Genomic DNA, 19,847 nt, shown 5'->3' with positions numbered 1-19,847 from the left:
CGATGCTGCTTCACTATTAGCATTAATTTAAGTTATCAAACTTTCATTGGGCCTGAGAAGCCAGATATTGTCAGTGATTTGCATAAAAGCTAATGTGGTGTCTTGAGGTGGACCAGGTGGGATACCCCTGTCTCTTTATTTCTCAGGGATACGCGACTTAAACTATGTGGCGAGATTAGGGAATCTGGAATTATGCTCCTGAGATCACAGAAGATGAAGAGGTGTTCAAAATCATTCAATGTTTTAGTCGATCAAGTAAGGCAAAACTGTTTGAGTGGCTGGTGACTCGGTAACCAGAGAAGGCAAATTGAAAGTTTAAAAAAAAGCGAACAAACATGGGACAAGTATTTTCTCTGACACAAATAGTTATTATGATCTGGAATCGACTGCTTAAAAAGCGATGTAAACAGATTCATTAGTTGCTTGCAAAAGGGAACGGGATAAACACTTGATAGAGTCATAGAGTGATACAGCACTGAAACAGGCCCTCCGGCCCACCGAGTCTGTGCAACAACCACCCATTTATACTTTCTTTTGGGCCTCCTTATCTCGAGAGACAATGGATACGCGCCTGGAGGTGGTCAGTGGTTTGTGAAGCAGCGCCTGGAGTGGCTATAAAGGCCAATTCTGGAGTGACAGGCTCTTCCACAGGTGCTGCAGAGAAATTTGTTTGTTGGGGCTGTTGCACAGTTGGCTCTCCCCTTGCGCCTCTGTCTTTTTTCCTGCCAACTACTAAGTCTCTTCGACTCGCCACAATTTAGCCCTGTCTTTATGGCTGCCCGCCAGCTCTGGCGAATGCTGGCAACTGACTCCCACGACTTGTGATCAATGTCACACGATTTCATGTCGCGTTTGCAGACGTCTTTATAACGGAGACATGGACGGCCGGTGGGTCTGATACCAGTGGCGAGCTCGCTGTACAATGTGTCTTTGGGGATCCTGCCATCTTCCATGCGGCTCACATGGCCAAGCCATCTCAAGCGCCGCTGACTCAGTAGTGTGTATAAGCTGGGGGTGTTGGCCGCTTCAAGGACTTCTGTGTTGGAGATATAGTCCTGCCACCTGATGCCAATTATTCTCCGAAGGCAGCGAAGATGGAATGAATTGAGACGTCGCTCTTGGCTGGCATACGTTGTCCAGGCCTCGCTGCCGTAGAGCAAGGTACTGAGGACACAGGCCTGATACACTCGGACTTTTGTGTTCCGTGTCAGTGCGCCATTTTCCCACACTCTCTTGGCCAGTCTGGACATAGCAGTGGAAGCCTTACCCATGCGCTTGTTGATTTCTGCATCTAGAGACAGGTTACTGGTGATAGTTGAGCCTAGGTAGGTGAACTCTTGAACCACTTCCAGAGCGTGGTCGCCAATATTGATGGATGGAGCATTTCTGACATCCTGCCCCATGATGTTCGTTTTCTTGAGGCTGATGGTTAGGCCAAATTCATTGCAGGCAGACGCAAACCTGTCGATGAGACTCTGCAGGCATTCTTCAGTGTGAGATGTTAAAGCAGCATCGTCAGCAAAGAGGAGTTCTCTGATGAGGACTTTCCGTACTTTGGACTTCGCTCTTAGACGGGCAAGGTTGAACAACCTGCCCCCTGATCTTGTGTGGAGGAAAATTCCTTCTTCAGAGGATTTGAACGCATGTGAAAGCAGCAGGGAGAAGAAAATCCCAAAAAGTGTGGGTGCGAGAACACAGCCCTGTTTCACACCACTCAGGATAGGAAAGGGCTAATACTAATACTGCATTAATCCCATATTCCCTACCACACCCCCACCATTCTCATACCACCTACCTACACTAGGGGCAATTTACAATGGTCAATTTACCTATCAAGCTGCAAGTCTTTGGCTGTGGGAGGAAACCAGAGTACCCGGTGGAAACCCACGTGGTAATAGGGAGAACTGGCAAACTCCGTGCAGGCAGTACCCAGAACCAAACCTGGGTCGCTACACTGGGATCTGTGGTGCTAACCAGCACATCACTGTGCCGCCGTCTGATGCAGAAATAGTTGCAGGACTTTGCAGCAATAGCACATTTAGTAGGTATTTGGATAGCTCCTTCAAATTACAGTCACATGCACAATGGGAGAATGACTTCTTTATGTATCATTCTGTGAATTTATGACACAGGACTGCTTGGCAGCAAGACGAAGAGTGGTTTGGAGGCAAAGATTGCTGAATTCATAATCACAGTTCCAATGGACGGAGGCTATGGGATAGGAACATAGTGCCCCATGAGTGTGGAGTGGTGATGATGACCTCCAAAATGAGATGGGCCAAACGGGCAAAAGCATTTGCAACTATGTGGCGTGCATCAATTGCTCTGTGTGTCAGATGCGGAAGATGATCTTCAGGCGATGCCAGGGGTCAGAAGCAATTTAGAACTTCTCAGGGAAGGTGAAAGCTCATGACTGGGCTTCAATATTGATGTCACAGGCCATTCTACTTTTTTTTTTAATTCGTTCATGGGCTGTCTGCGTCACTGGCAAGGCTAACATTTACTGTCCACCCCACTTTGTGCTTCAGAAGGTGGTGATGAGCTGCCTTCTTGAACCTCTTCAGGCCATGTTGTGTAAATACCCCCATGGTGCTGTGAGGGAGGGAGTTCCAGGATTTGATACAGAGACAGGGGAGAAAATATTTCCAAATCAAACTTGTGCGTGGCTTGCGGTGGAACTTGCAGGGGTTGATGTACCCATGCACCGGCTGCCCTTGATTTTCCAGAGGGTAGAGATCGTGGGTTTAAAATGTGCATTGAACGAATTGTTACAGTGTACCTTGAAGATGATGCAGACTGCTGTGACTGAACGCCTGCGGTGGTAGAAGTGAATGCTTAAGGTGGTGAATAGGATGCTGAACCAGCCGGCTGCTGGTTCCTGAATGATATCGCACATATTGAGCATTGTTGGGACTGAAAACATGCAGATAAGTGGAAGGAATTCCAAAATCTCCTACCTGTGCCTTGTAGATATTTGACAGATGTTGGGGAGTCTGGAGGATAATTACTCACCGCATAATTTCCAGACTCTTACCTAGTCTTGTAGCCAAAATATTAGTATTGCTGGTCCAGCTAATTTTCTGGCCCATGGAATTTGATGATGGCGGTTTCAGTGATGATAATGTTGTTGAACAGCAAAGGGAGATAGTTTGATTATTTATTCTTGGAGACGTGTATTACCTGGCACTATTGTGGTGTGAATGCTACTTGCCACTTATCAACATAAGCCAGAATGTTGTCTAGGTCTTGCAGATTACTGTTATGAATGGCTTCATTATCTGAGGAATTGCTAAAGGTATTGCACACTGTGAATCATCAATGAACCTCTTGGCTTCTGACGTTATTTTGGAGCAAAGATGAACTTGAGTCATTTTAAAACAGACAAATGAATTCTGAATGATTGTATACTAGTGCAGCATTATGTTATATACAAATAAAATTATAATTTTAGAATTAATATATTAACACTCTCATCATCCCATAACTGATATTTCAACTGGTCATATTCACTAAGACATTAGGCTACACAATGATCTCCACATTTCATAAATAATTCACCGTGTAAAGTGTTTGATAGCTGTTAGTTTAAAAAACATGAGCCAAATTCCTTTTATATTAATTGCATTGTATACCTGTAACCCACAACACAATCAGCTACTTATTTTATTGTCTCATTCTGTATTTTTGTTTTCTGCCTGTCGCTCTCATTTAGTGATTTTTCTGCATCCCCAATTATGTTTAGTTTAGTTTAGAGATACAGCACTGAAACAGGCCCTTCGGCCCACCGAGTCTGTGCTGACCATCAACCACCCATTTATACTAATGCTACACTAATCCCATATTCCTACCACATCCACACCTGTCCCTATATTTCCCTACCACCTACCTATACTAGGGGCAATTTATAATGGCCAATTGACCTATCAACCTGCAAGTCTTTGGCATGTGGGAGGAAAGCGGAGCACCCAGAGGAAACCCACGCAGGCACAGGGAGAACTTGCAAACTCCACACAGGCAGTACCCAGAATTGAACCCGGGTCGCTGGAGCTGTGAGGCTGCGGTGCTAACCACTGTGCCACTGTGCTGCCCCATCATCGATATTCTTCTTTTGTCTGGGCTTGCCTGCTTCCACCTTTCTCTTTTATTTCCCTTGTGTCTCATTCTCTGTCTGACTTCGCCTCTGCCACTCTCAGCTCCTTTCTTCATTAATGTATCAAGCTCTTTCAATGTCGCTCTCTCTCTCAAGCTCATCTCCTTCTCTTATTAATTTGGGGTATCAATATTCTTTTTCTGTTTAAATATTACCCATCTCTGATTTTTGCTTTTCCCTGTTTACTTCTTTCATATTTTTCACCAGTTTTGTTTCCCCTGTATCTCTTTCTGTCCCTTCTATGTTTCCATGATGTCTTCTCTCCCTCTCTACTTATACTCTCTTTACTTCTCTGGCAGATGGTCTGTGATTCTCTTTACATTTATATATCTTACTTACTACATCGACCTGTGTTTTCTTTTTAGCTTTAATGTGTTAATTGTAATGGTAGCTGTGTCGCTACAGGCTCCTCAGTCCCTTTCAATCCATGTCTGCCGACACATTCATTTCAATTGTTCTCTTCGTTATTTTTTTCTGACTTGTATATTCTTGTCTCTCTGCATGGCGTTCAGTGTCTCACGTCCCCCAGATAACTTTCTCGACATCTATTTTACATCGATGGAAATTCATCAGTTTGTATCATCTGCATTTCAATCTTCGATCGATCACCAAATCATTCATTTATCAATCAATGATCGATCATCCCCTCTATTAAAGATCTGCTAGTTATTGCTCTCGTAATCAATGAAAGATTTTTCACTCTATTTCCATCTACCTACTTTTTTTCATCCAGCTATCATTTAAAAAGAGCCAAAGACAAAGAACAGTACAGCACAGGAACAGGCCATTCGGCCCTCCAAGCCTGCACCGATCTTGATGCCTGCCTAAAATAAAACCTTCTGCACGTCGGGGTCCGTATCCCTCTATTCCCATCGTATTCATGTATTTGTCAAGATGCCTCTTAAACATCGCGCTGGTACCTGCTTCCACTGCCTCCCCCGGCAGCAAGTTCCAGGCACTCACCACCCTCCATGTAAAGAACTTGCCTCGCACATCCTCTCTAAGCTTTGCCCCTCGCACCTTAAACCTATGTCCTCTAGTAACTGAATCTTCCACCCTGGGAAAAAGCTTCTGACTATCCACTCTGTCCATGCCGCTCATAACTTTGAAAACCTCTATCATGTCACCCCTCCACCTCCGTCGTTCCAGTGAAAACAATCCGAGTTTATCCAACCTCTCCTCATAGCTAATGCCCTCAAGACCAGGCAACATCTTGGTAAACCTCCTCTGTACCCTCTCCAAAGCCTCCACGTCCTTCTGGTAGTGTGGCGACCAGAATTGCACGCAATATTCTAAGTGTGGCCTAACTAAAGTTCAGTTCAGCGGCAGCATGACTTGCCAATTTTTATACTCTATGCCCCGACCGATGAAGGCAAACATGCCGTATGCCTTCTTGACTACCTTATCCACCTGCGTTGCCACTTTCAGTGACCTGTGGACCTGTACGCCGAGATCCGTCTGCCTGTCAATACTCCTAAGGGTTCTGCCGTTTACTGTATACTTCCCACCTGCATTAGACCTTCCAAAATGCATTACCTCACATTTGTCCTGATTAAACTCCATCTGCCATTTCTCCACCCAAGTCTCCAACCGATCTATATCCTGCTGTATCCTCTGACAATCCTCATCTCTGTCCGCAACTCTGCCAACCTTTGTGTCATCTGCAAACTTTCGAATCAGACCACCTACATTTTCCTCCAAATTATTAATATATACTACAAACAGCAAAGGTCCCAGCACTGATCCCTGCGGAACACCACTAGTCACATCCCTCCATTCAGTAAAGCACCCTTCCACTGCTACCCTCTGTCTTCTATGACCGAGCCAGTTCTGTATCCATCTTGCCAGCTCACCTCTGATCCCGTGTGACTTCACCTTTTGTACCAGTCTGCCATGAGGGACCTTGTCAAAGGCTTTACTAAAGTGCATATAGATAACATCCACTGCCCTTCCTTCATCAATGATCTTTGTGACTTCCTCAAAAAACTCAATCAAATTAGTGAGACACGACCTCCCCTTCACAAAACCATGCTGCCTCTCGCTAATCAGTTCATTTGTTTCCAAATGGGAGTAAATCCTGTCCCGAAGAATCCTCTCTAATAATTTCCCTACCACTGACGTAAAGCTGACCGACCTATAATTTCCAGCATTATCCTTGCTACCCTTCTTAAACAAAGGAACAACATTGGCTATTCTACAGTCCTTTGGGATCTCACCTGCAGCCAATGAGGATGCAAACATTTCTGGCTAGTCCCCAGCAATTTCTTCCCTTGCTTCCCTCAGTATTCTGGGGTAAGAATCCCAACACCTCCTCCTTTTTGATAATGACATGACCCGGACTATCTACACTCCCTTCCCTATGCTCATCATCCACCAAGTCCGTTTCTTTGGTGAATACTGATGCAAAGTACTCATTTAGTACCTCGCCCATTTCCTCTGGCTCCACATATAGATTCCCTTATCTGTCCTTGAGCAGGCCCACCTTTTCCATATTTAACCCCTTGCTCTTTATATCCGTATAAAAAGCCTTGGGATTCTCCTTAATCCTGTTGCCAATGACTTTTCATAACCCCTTTTAGCCCTCCTGACTCCTTGCTTAAGTTCCTTCCTACTGTCTTCATATTCCTCAAGGGATTCGTCTGTTCCTAGCCTTTGAGCCGTTACGAATGCTTCCTTTTTCTTTTTGACTTGGTTCACAATATCCCGCGTTATTCAAGGTTCCCGAAACTTGCCAAACTTATCCTTCTTCCTCACAGGAACGTGCTGGTCCTGGATTCTAATCAACTGACATTTGAAAGACTCCCACATGTCAGATGTTGATTTACCCTCAAACAGCCGCACCCAATCTAAATTCTTCAGTTCCTGCCTAATATTATTATAATTAGCCTGACCCCAATTTAGCATCTTCACCCGAGGACTACTCTTATCCTTATCCACAAGTGCCTTAAAACTTATGGAATTATGGTCACTGATCCCGAAATGCTCCCCTACTGAAACTTCGACCACCTGGCCGGGCTCAATCCCTAATACCAGGACCAGTACGGCCCCATCCCTAGTTGGAATATTTACATATTGTTTCAAGAAGCCCTCAAGGATGCTCCTTACAAATTCTGCCCCATCGAAGCCCCTAGCACTAAGTGAGTCCCAGTCAATATAGGGGAAGTTAAAATCACCCACCAGTACAACCCTGTTACCTTTACATCTTTCCAAAATCTGTCTACATATCTGCTCCTCTACCTCCCGCTGGCTGTTGGGAGGCCTGTAGTAAACCCCCAACATCGTGACTGCACCCTTCCTACTCCTGAGCTCCACCCTTATTGCCTCGCTGCACGACCCCTCCAAGGTGCCCTCCCGCAGTACAGCTGTGATATTCTCCTTAACAAGTAATGAAACTCCCCCCACCCCTTTTACATCCCCCTCTATCCCGCTTGAAGCTTCTAAAACCTGGAACATTTAGCTGCCAATCCTGTGCTTCCCTCAACCAAGTCTCTGTAATAGCAACAACATCATAGTTCAAAGTACTAATCCAAGCTCTAAGTTCATCTGCCTTTACCCATCAATTTACCTATCTACTTATCTATCCATCTATGTAGCTACGTCTATCCATTGATGTGGAGTCCCCCATTCACGTCAGGCCCTCAGCAGTTTTTTGCGATTTGCAGGTTTGCCCATTTTACTGTAGGTCCAAGGGCGGTTTTAGTTGACAGTTCTTTCGTGCTTTCCTGAACTAATCATGAGCCATCTGCAAAGCCATTCCTGCTTCAGTCGTTCAATAAAGTAGATCAGAATCAGATTCATGATGTTTGCAGTGTTCTGTGCTGGTAAGATAACATTCACTTCCCACCTATCAGGGAGCGTAGGGAGTGGAATATAACATCACATTTAGTTCTGGTTCTCGAACCCCTTCAGTTGTTTCGCTGCTTAAATAATTTGACAATTAAATTGGTTGGTTATTGCACCAGCTGTTCTCTGAGTTTAGTCTGGGTTGGGCTCTATATGCACATCCTTTCAAACAATCCAAGCAATTTACCGCAACCACTTCCAAAGGTCGTAAACTCCAAATTCTAACGACTCTCTGAGTAGAAAGTGTTCCTTTTTTCCTCTAAAATAAATGCAAAATACTGCGGATGCTGGAAATCTGTAATAAAAACAAGAAATTCTGGACCCACTCAGCAGGTCTGGCAGCATCTGTGGAAAGAGAAGCAGAGTTAACGTTTCGAAGAAGGGTCACTGACCCAAAACGTTAACTCTGCTTCTCTTTCCACAGATGCTGCTAGACCTGCTGAGTTTTTCCAGCATTTCTTATTTTTATTCCTTATTCCTCTATTGGATTCATTGACAAATATCTCGTATTTATGGTCCTAGTTTTGAATTATCACACAAGGCGGAAAATTTACCCTGTCTAGCCCTTCTCAATTTGAAGATCTCTATTACAGGCCTCTTATATATATATATATAGACATATATTGGCGAACAAAAAATCCTCCAGCCTATTCGATGTTTCCTACTTTACAATAATGACTGCACCTGAAAAGAACTTTATTGACCATTAAGCGCTTTGAGACTTTTGATGGTCGTTAAACGAGCTTTATAGGTATAAAATATTCTCTTTGTATTCAATCTTTTCCGATAGTTCTTAGTTTTGATGCCACCATTGTTCATCATGCTTGCACTTTGTCCAGGTCTTCTACGTCTGTTTTTTTTATATATAAAATTTATTACTGCACAGTACTTACGTTCTCCCTGACTTGGGCCCTTTGAGACGTTTAACATAAATTCACTACTTTTGAATTATATGCCTCTATTCCAGTGCATTGTTAGCATCTTAAAAGCTTTTTTTCTGACCTATAATGCTGCTTTTAATTGTTTGTTCTCCTGCATCCAGAGACCCGTTTCTTCTTTTACCACATTCAGTTACTTATTTTCTCAAGTGGAAGTGATGTTTCATTTTATCGTGCCAAAGTGCCTCATCTCACATATAAATCTTTCTGAGTTTTGCATTGCATTTAGATTGTTCCATATGTATCTTTTCCAAAGGAAAGTCAGCATACGTCAGATTTGCTCAAAGGTTAATTCGTGACACCTGGGATAATTTATTTTGATGGTCTAAAGCTATAAATCGATCATGGTAGTGAATTTCGATTTTTTTTCATCCATATGATCAATTTAGTCTTGCATATTTACATACTCCTTTCCTCAAACACTCAACCTGCAAGTGAGTTCCACGGCCTCACGAATGTTTATCTAAACACGATTTTGATGCCGTTGATTTTAAGCATGTTTCATTTAATCTTATTTCAACGGTGTTCCCGCAGCTGGAACATGCTCTTATCTGTGGATCAGTACAAGCATTCATTCTTCCCTAAAATGCACAACGAACGTTTGATCGTGTCCTACCCTGGCCTCGCCCCATCCCCTCCCTCTTGGCCACATTCACTGTCCATCAATTTACCTTGTGCCGGCAAATGGTTCCTTGCAGATTCTTGGCTGCATTCTCCTACTTCCAAAGCAGAATGGCTGGCAGCAGCTCCTTGCTGGTTGTTTCTGTTAGTAACTTATCAGGCGACTGGCAACTCATTCCTGGCTAAAAAAAAACTTCCGAGCCTGCCTGCTATCACTACTTTTTATGCGCTCCACTATCTTTTCTGTGCTTGAGTTAAAGTAGGTCCGACAATAGATAACATTTTCCTCTCTGCTCTTGTCCATTCAGTACTTCCTTTGTCTTTTGTGGCTACCAGGCCACTGGTCTGAATTAAAGGCGGGACAATCCTGAGAAGTGATACGTGCAGTGGAATATCTTCAAGGGCAGATTCCAGGGTTTGTGAGGATATTTTGTTTATATATATAATCTCTCTGTACAGGTTCTTTCCAATACAAGATGCTTTAATTGTTTTCCAATCAGAGAGAATGAATCCATGATTGTCAACCTATGTGTATTAACCTCCCAACGAGGCCAGCCTCTTCAAAACACAGCTCGTTACTTTTCAGTGTAATTAATAGCAAAATGAAGCCATAGGAAAAAGTTAAAGGAAACGCCATAAAGACTATATAGTGTATTTCTTTTTCTTTTTTACATAGACTGAAAGGTCTGCATGATTAACTTAATCACATATATGGACACTCACAAAAACATATCTTGATGATCATGTTTAGCTATGTGTTTTAGCGGGTTTACACAAATGACAGTCGTGAAATCAAAAATGCCTGCATATCCGCGAGGCCGCTCAATTGGATATGACTCACAATATCACTTTCAGTGTGTTTATGAATGTTCTTCAATCCTGACCGTAACGTTAAGCCCTTTTATATAAATTAACTTTGGTATAAATTATAGAAGAGATAATTAATTTTTGATGAAACTAATGTATAAAGAAATCATGCATAATTGCTCTCCTTTCCATGAAATGGCTGACATGAATCTACAAAATAAATATCCTCAGCATCAGGCTTCATGTAACATTGTTGCAGGAATGGGAAATGTCGGAAGATTTTGTTTGGAATGTGTTTTGACAATAATGTTCCAGAGACCGTGCTCTTTCACATGGCAATATCATTGCAAAATATCCCTCATCAGCAGCAGTAAATATGACTCATCTTAATCTGTTTTTTTAAATGGCTATGACTAATCCCAAACATTATGTAATGCTCAAGTATCTTTTGAAGATTCTCTCAGGCATAACTAAGACCTTATATTGAAAGCATAAGACCTGTGTGCGCAAAACACTAACAGACAGTGTCGCTTCTCTCGTATTATGAATCAGCCGGTAATCATAAAGATAGAAAGCGTTTACTATCCCATTCTTGCAATAGTTGGTGTTCCTGGTAAGCTGCTAATAATCATTTAATACTCATGTATAACATTGATTCATTGTACCACTTTTCCTGCTGTCTGTTTAATATTAGTAGTGTGTGTTTTGAAGCGTTTGATTTTCAGACATTAATTTCTGGCATCAAGGTAAAAGCTAAAAATATCTCCAAGTTTCCATTATTAACGCAACAAACGGAGAGGGAGCACAATTTGTTATGGTTATTTAATTTCATCAATTTCACGGGGATGTCCTCATCTTGACAAACAGACTTGTAACTTTTTGTCTGTGACAAGTATTACTATTGGAACCCCTGGCCAAAGCATAAATTCGTAAAGGGATTTCCAGCGTCTGCTTTAGAAATGGCCATGGAAAGTTTTTGGTAATTTTCAGTGAAAACAAATGAAAAAGGAAAAATCCTCATGCGCCCAGAAAAGAAAATCTGGTACACTGCTAGCATATTGTATCCATCCAATGTTGCTGCTGGCACAAGCAGAATAGGATGCCAGATTAGCATAAAGGATGAATAATTACCACCCACACTAGAAAAGAGCAGCTATAGGCATCCTTCTAGTGCATGAAACTGGCCAACAGCATTTAAAGAAGGCTGGAAGCACAAACTTATTCTCTGTTGCTTGTGCACAGAACACATTTTGGGTGCAATCAATGCTTTCTATGCATTTAAAACATCATTACAGACTATGGTCTAGTCATTGGTCTTCATCGTCTGGTCAGTGTGAATAAAATTGGTGGAGTACATATTGCTGAGGAGGAGGTCAATGGAAAAGCAATTTATACAAAATGTGCTGCTAATTTAACATCACAGCCTTTGTGCTGCTGCCCCCAAAAATTGATATTCATAATCATTAAATTCCAGAAATGCAGCAACAAGGTTTTTTTCTTTGTTTGTTTTGTTTTCGCTGCTACTGGATATGGAAATCGATATTCGCTATGTGTTGACGCCAGGCAAACTTAGACAAGTGATACTAATTCACAGCATGCACTGCTGTGCTGCTGTAAATTTTCATCCAAGTCGATATTTTTCCATAAATTATGGGATAGATTTTACTCTTTACATCCGTGGTGCCTGCATCCACTGCGCCAAAGACCAAAAATCAAATCCTCCAGAAGGATAACAATTCCCTAAAAAAAAGCAGACTGCCTTTCATTACTTTGAATGGAAAGAAAATCAGGCGGCTTCTGTTAAGACCTGCAATGATAGCTGTTCGATTTTTCTTTTTACATATATTGGCAAATCTGAGCTATTGTCTCTGCCTATCATCTCCGTCTGGTGTTCAGTTCCATCCATTGCAATAGAATTGAATATCAAGTGAAGTTTACAAAATCGGGTCCCTGCGACAACTCCTCTCCAGTGCTGTTGGTCAAGATATATTTCAAACCCACAGAATGAGCTGGTATTTACTGTCCAAGTGATGGGTATAATTCATCCCAAGTTTGCTTTTCATGAAATAAATTGAATGACTTTAATGAAACTCGCAGGGGTGTTCTCCTGATGCTCCACCACTGCTTCTATAAGAGATCCGGCAATCTGTGAAAATCAGTGTAAAGGATCATAGTTACCAAAACAGTTTGGTGCATCTATTGCGGGTAATCATATTCAATAGTGCTGCGGCAAGTACTACACCCATGATATAGGGGTAATTTCCATCTTTAAAAATGGAATGGAAGTTGAACAGAATTTGCAATTGGCAGGTCGCAAGTTCGTCACTTTATCGTCCATGTAGTTATGCTGAAAATTACCTTCTTTGCCGCTATGTTTCCTTCCTGTTTGCTAAGCAAAGAGGTATATTATTCAAATCAATTAAATCACAAAAATCGATCCGTTGGTATATTAAAAAGAAACACGTTGTTATTCACGAGAACAGGACGAAAGAAGCAAACAGATAAATTGAGCTAACGTAATTACATAGCCTCTCCGTATAGTCACATAGATTTTCGGTTCTATGTTTGCACCAGCGACAGTTCTCACAGCTAAAGTGTCATTTCTTGACAGAAATTTGTACCTGAGACAAGGGCAGTAGCTTTGTACAGGTTGATCGCCACAGAATTATTTCGATGTTGTCAAATTGGGGACAATAGTAATACTTGGATTAAAACACACAATCTGAAATACATCGCGGCAAATTCAAAGACATTGTTTATGAATGGAAATCTGGGGTAGAACATCTTGGGCGGTATGGTGTGTGTAATGTTTTATATGCGTCTTCTGACATTCAGCTCCAAAGGGGTAAGGAATTGAATATCAAGCGGGCAGACAATGGGCACCTTGCACATTACCACACAATATTTTTCTTTATTTGAGTCTCGGGATGTGGGCGTCTCTGTCAAGGCCAGCATCTGTTGCCCATTCATAACTGTCTTAGAGAAGATGATGTTGGATTGCCTTCCTGAACCAGTGCAGTCCATCTGGTGCAGGTGAACACATAGTGCTGTTGGTAAGGGAGTTCCAGGATTTTGATCCAGTGGCAGTGAAGGAACGGTGATATATTTCCAAGTCAGGATGGTTGTGGCTTGGAGGGAAACTTGCAGGTGGCGTTGTTGCCACGCAACTGCTGCCCCTGTCACTCCAGGAAGACGGAGCGTGTTTGGAAGATGTTGTCAAAAGAGATGTGATGATTGGTTGTATTGCATCTTGTAAGTAGTAGAGAGTGCTGTCACTGTGCATCGGTGGTGGAGGGAGTGATTTTTTTAAGACAGTGGATGGGGTGCTGATCAAGTGGGCTATTTTTTCCTGATGTTGAGCTTCCTGAATGTTTTTGGAGATGCACTCATCCAGGCAAGTGAAGACTGTTCCATTATAATCCCGACTTGTGTCTTGTGGATGGTGGACAGGTTTTGGGGAGTCAGGAGGTGTGTTACTCGTCGCGTACTTTGCAGTCTCCGACTTGCTGCTGTAGCTAAAAAACAATCTCTGCTCAAGGTAACTGGCCTACACCCCGCCCCCCCCCCCCACACACACACCCCCACCCCAACTCCCCGCCCCAGAGTTGGGTATTTCGTGAAGGCAATGCCATTGAATATCAAGGGGAGATGGTTAGGATCACTCTTGTTGGAGATTGTCATTGTCTGGCACTTGTGTGGTGCGAATATTACTCGATACTTGTTTGTGAAGCACAGGCAGTGCTTCCTCTTAATTTGATAGCTGTTGCACATTATTAATAAACTGCATTTCAAATGTGCTTTTACGTGTTTGCATCTGAGACATGCCAACGTTCACGTTTCTGATATTTCCTGATATATCTTCAAAATGTCCTCTGACAATGATCAGAGACCATTTAGATCTTGTCATTTTTCTGATAACTTTGATCTAAGTGATTCGAGAGGAACATAGCTGGGGCACAATCCAAAAATAAACCTTCATCATTGACATGGGAAAATGAAGAAATGCAGCACTGAGAAATCTTTATTTGCCAACATTTGATAAGGGAAAGCATGGTAAGTAGACCTGATAGGAACGTTCAACTTCTTCAAGAAGATAAGACAGTAGAAATATTGCAGGCAGAATAATGTTATCATACAGAAACCTATATTGCATGATTATTGAGGATATTACCAAAGAGATGCTGGGGTTAATTTTCAAAACGCATTTCACATTAAAATTGGGTTTGGGATGCTCTCTCACAGTATCTTCAATGCTGGTTTAAATCATGAAAGAAAATAGAAAAATTGAAAAACTACCTGTCAATGTATATGGATGAACAGAGATTTTTTTTAAAAGGCTGCCCTTCTTGCCGCTAGATGTACGTTCATTTCTGGTGATGTGGAAATTGGGCGATTGGACTGAAGTGATCAGGCAGAAAAGCCAATTTTTAATACGGTTGAAATCTGAAAATCCAATCATATCATTCACTGCAACAGTTTTTTTTTGGTTTAAACTATCTCAGAATGTTAGCGATGTCTATTCATCACAAATGTATATTTTCTGATTTATTAAGCTCTGCTCTCGATTGGGAGAAAGAGAGACAATGTGAAGGGCAAGGAAATAAATCCCTGCTATACAACACAATTCTTTGCCAACTGCTCCTCGTCTGAGAGTAAGGAGAGTTAGTAATTTAATTTCATTTTTTTTTTAGCTAATTTGGTGACAATCGCAATTCTCTCCCATGGAAACTGTGGTCTGTCCAAATGCATCACTCGTTACTTGGTGGCCATGGCAGTGGCTGATCTAATGTTCCTGATATTTGATGTAATCCTGTATGAAATTAAAGATTCTTATTTTCCATATTCATTCCTGAACTATACTCCTATTTGCAGTCTCAATCTGGCCCTGCTTTTTGTTTCCATTGATTGCTCTGTGTGGCTTACTGTGGTTTTTACCTTTGATCGATTTGTTGCTATTTGTTATCAAACATTGCGAACAAAATATTGCACTGAGAAAACTGCATCTGTGGTGATAACAGTGGTGTGTTTCTTAAGCATTATAGAAAATATACCATACTACTTTATATATGAACCGCGGGAAATAATTGACAATAAAGCATGGTCCTGTTATGTAAAATCAAATTTCTACACCTTACCCATATGGATAGCGTTTTGGTCGCTTGAAACCGTTTTAACTCCATTTGCACCATTTGTGTTGATCATCCTGCTCAATGCCCTGACCATCAGGCACATTGTACTGGCCAACAAAGTGAGGAACAGACTCCGTGTGAAGAACAAGGTTGACAAAAACCCTGATCCAGAGTTGGAGAACCGAAGGAAATCCATAATTTTATTGCTCGCTGTATCTGGTAGTTTTATACTGTTATGGATGGTAATTTTCATTTGTTACATATGTGTTCTTTTTACAGATGTACAATTTTTGGAGTCTGATTACAATGACACGTTCACCATTGCAGAACAATCCAGCTATATGCTCAGGTGTCTCAGTTCTTGCACTAACACGTTTATTTATGCAGTGTCCCAGAACAAATTCAGAAACGAACTGAAAAATAAGATGAAGCGTCTACTGGCTCTCATGACAAAACTAGTTAAATACAGTAACTGACTTTTTGAAAGTAAAATGCACTTACATTCAGCCGAAGCATCAGAAATTGTTCAACTGACATGCCTGCACCAGAATTTTCCACCACCAAAAGAATGAATACAGTCTTTTTGTCCCCATATTACATAAAATTGAATAGCATATTCAACACAGTGATCGACCATTCGGCCCAAAACGTCCATGCCAGCGTTTTCGCTCTACTAAAGCCACTGATGTCATATAGTATGTGATGAACGATGCTTGGAGCATCATTAACTTTTGCTAATATTGTAAGACAGCAACAACAACCTTGGCAAATTGTATTAATATCGCACCTTTAACATAGTTAAACGTCTCTGGGCGCATTACAGAAGCATCATCAATCTTTTTTTTTTGTAATTCAGGTGACCACAAGCTCTGTCAAGGTGTAACTTTATGGAGCACTTTAAATTAGGAAGGAGAGGTAGAGAGGTCTAGAAGTTTAGGGAGAGAATTCTAAGGCTTAGGATCTTGACAGCTGAAGGCACTCTCGGTTATGTAGGAACAATTGACATTGGGATGCACACGAGCACAGAATTGGAAGAGTGCAGAGATCTAGGATGGTCATGGGGCCAGATAAGGTCACAGAGACAGGAAGGATTGAGGCTATGGAGAAATTTGAAAACAAGGATGAAAATTTTAAAATCAAGGCCTTACTTGTCTGGTTTATTTGCAATATTGTATCAAAGCTTCACATAACAACTTTTCAGAAACAAAATAAATAGATTGGACAATCATGCATGTTGTTTTTAACTGTTCTGAATCCAACCACGGTTTCTGTCAACCCCTTCACCCAGTGGCAACACATCAATTGAAACAACACAGTATTCACTGTCGTAGATCAATTTATTAAATTATCCCACAACATTTATTTCAGTGATAATGTTCTGCCTCACCTGCTGTTTTGCTCCCATATTACGAATTTACAACTGGCAACGTGGAAATATAAATGGTCAGCAAGGATAATAATTTGTTGGAATATGCTTGCTCAACACAATCCCAGTTGTCATAATAACAATTAGGTTGATGCATGTCTCTTCCTGCCGAGAACAATCCAGCTTCCTTCATGTTTTCTCAGAACATGTATTTGTTACACATGGAATACTCTATTGCTGGGATAACGCTATTCATATAACATCGTAGTAATATTTGACATTTATTCAATCATCTGTTCAATTCACTCTTGAATGATGATCAGTAACTCATTTCACCTCAAAGTGAGCAATCAAACGTTCACCCCAAACTTGCACAGTATCCTAAAACTGAAGATTCATCCCCAGTAAATCTTCACCCAAAACTGATATATCACCTTAAAATGAATAAACCAAACTGACCCGTCAATCTGAGCTTACCCATCGCACCACACTGACACATCAGGTTAAACTGAACCATCAACCCTAAAACTATTCCATGCACCTCAAACTTGCCCATCACTCCCGAACTACTTCGTCACCAACAAACTACTTCGTCACCAACAAACTGACCATCACTCTCAAACTTACACCTTAATCTCAAATGTTCACAGCACTCTGACCTACACCCCAGCAATTCAAACCTAGTCTCTGACCTCTAAGCTGACCCATCGCTCTCAAAATGACCAACCAGATACAAATTCACGCATCAGCACACAATCACATATCAGAGCAAACAGACATGGTAATCCAAACGGGCCAACCATGCACAACTTTGTCCATCACGCTTAACTGACAACTCACGTAAACCAACCACTCATCCCAAACCGACACCCTACCCCTAACCTGACCTTCACTGCATACTGAAATTTCAGCTCAAAACGAACCTCACACAAAACGATTCACTAAGACCCACACAGATCTTCAGTGTGACTGTCTTTTTCGTGGTGAGCCCCTAGTTTGGGATTTGGGATCATTTTGCAGGAATTACCCGCAAATTGATCCATCACGAGCAAGGTGACCCATTACTTTCACAGAGACCCATCACCCCAACCTGACCAGCAATGTCAAACTTAGCTATTTCTCCCTCCTGGAAAATCTCCCAAAAATTAACTCCTCACCCCAAACTGGCCAATCAATCTAACACTAAACAGACATTTCCCAACTTACCCATCGCATCACCCGGCATGAACACACCATTCTAAGCTCAATATTCAGCTCCAAACTAATCCAGAACCGGCAAATTAACCTTCCCTCAAGTTGAACAGTCGCTATTGAATTGATCTACAAACCTAAACTTATCCCAAACTGACTCACCACATCAAGCTGAACCATCAGCACCAAACTGGTGCATCAATCCCAAAATGAATATATCAACTGCAAAAAGATGCATTGTCCCAAAGTGACACAGAACCCCAAAGTGGTGGATTACGCATAATACTGACAGCAAAACCCAAACCGTCGACTTATTAAAAATTGATTCCTCCCCTACAAATTGGGCAGTCCCAATCCCAGGTACTCTGAACTCTTAACAGACCTTTACATCACACCAAATATTACACCAAATAATCTCATCAACCCAAAATGTAAGCATCAACCCAAGCCGAACATTCATCCCCAAAATGTCACACATCACTTGAAAACTGGAAAGTCAACTTAAAGTGCCCTTACACCTAACTGATCTTCAACTACCAAGCCTGACCCATTATCCAAAACTTAGCCTTCACCACCATACTGAGACATCACTCCTAAAAAATAACAATCATCCACAAAAAGACCATCCCCCAAATGAACTGAGGCTTTACATCCAAACTGCCCCATCATCCCAAAAGTGACCCATCAGGGACAAAGTGATCCATCGCTCCAAAGTTACAAACTATCTCAAAATTACCTTTCTCCCCCAAACTGACAAATCGCACAGAAACTAACATCCTACATCCAAATTAACTCATCATTCAAGAGCTTATGAATTCCTCTCAAGATGAACACTTCACCCATATGTTGACCCATCATCCCAACGCATGATAAGCAACAGAGGCAACATGCTACATACAGAGCAAAACGACCCGACAACCAAATAATCAGATCAAAGCTCTGCAGTCCGGCCACATGCATTTATCAATGCTGATGCACAGTTAAACAACTAATGGATGGAGGAGACTCCACGAACATTCCCATTTTGATTGTGGTGGAACCCAGCACGTCAGCACAAAAGACATGGCTGAAACATCTACACAGCTTCACTCAGAAGTGTCCACAGGATGATCCATCTCGGCCTCCTCCTTAGGTTCCCAATATCACAGATCCCAGTCTTCAGCAAATTCGATTCACTCCACGTGGTATTAGGAAACGGTTCAGCGTACTGGGCATGACAAAGGCTTGGTGTCCTGGAAAGATCGCGACTGTAGTGCTGAAAACTTATGCTCCAGAACTCGTTGCACCCCAGCAAAGCTATTCCAGTATGGAGACACAACGCTGGCATTTGCACAGCAATACGGAAAATTGCACAGGTATGTCCTGTCCACAAAAAGGCAGAGCAAATACGATCAGAACAAATAATATAAGTGCACTGTCAGTCATCAGGTACGTGATTGAAGGCACTAACGACAGTGCTATCAAGCAGTACTTAGTCAGCAATATCCTGCTTGCAGATGCTCAATTTGGGTTCCACCAGACAATCGGGCTCCAGTCATCATTACAGTCTTAGTCAAAATATGAACAAAAGAGCAGGATTCCAGAGGAGAGGTTAGATTCACTGTCTTTGACATCAAGACAGCCTTTGACAGAGTGTAGCATAAATCATCCTTAGTGACATTGATGTTAATAGGGATGGGAGAAAACACTTTACTGGCTGCAATCATACCTAACACGAAGGACGATGGTTGTAGTTCCTGAAGGTCAATCATCCCAGCCCATGACATCACCAAAGTGGTTTCTCAGCCAGTGACCTAGGCCCG

At 41.9% G+C, this 19,847-nt stretch overlaps 1 protein-coding gene across 1 annotated transcript; it reads left to right on the top strand.

Moving 5' to 3' along the window:
- The first annotated feature begins 10,902 nt into the window (after window positions 1-10,902).
- On the top strand, window positions 10,903-15,964 carry LOC137345825 (probable G-protein coupled receptor 139). The gene is made up of 2 exons (XM_068009074.1): window positions 10,903-10,972; window positions 15,051-15,964. Exons 1-2 carry the CDS (start codon window positions 10,903-10,905, stop codon window positions 15,962-15,964), a joined length of 984 nt encoding a protein of 327 aa, XP_067865175.1.
- Window positions 15,965-19,847: the final 3,883 nt, after the last annotated feature.

Source organism: Heterodontus francisci, chromosome 29 (assembly GCF_036365525.1).
Source record: "Heterodontus francisci isolate sHetFra1 chromosome 29, sHetFra1.hap1, whole genome shotgun sequence".
NCBI lineage: Eukaryota > Metazoa > Chordata > Chondrichthyes > Heterodontiformes > Heterodontidae > Heterodontus > Heterodontus francisci.
This window is presented reverse-complemented; position numbering and strand designations above follow the sequence as displayed.

Excerpts from the sequence above, each read along its gene's own strand:
- LOC137345825 (XM_068009074.1), top strand. The coding sequence starts at position 10,903 with ATGAATCAGCCGGTAATCATAAAGATAGAAAGCGTTTACTATCCCATT. Across the intron at positions 10,973-15,050 it reads TGCAATAGTTGGTGTTCCTG|CTAATTTGGTGACAATCGCA; the intron begins GTAAGCTGCTAA and ends TTTTTTTTTTAG.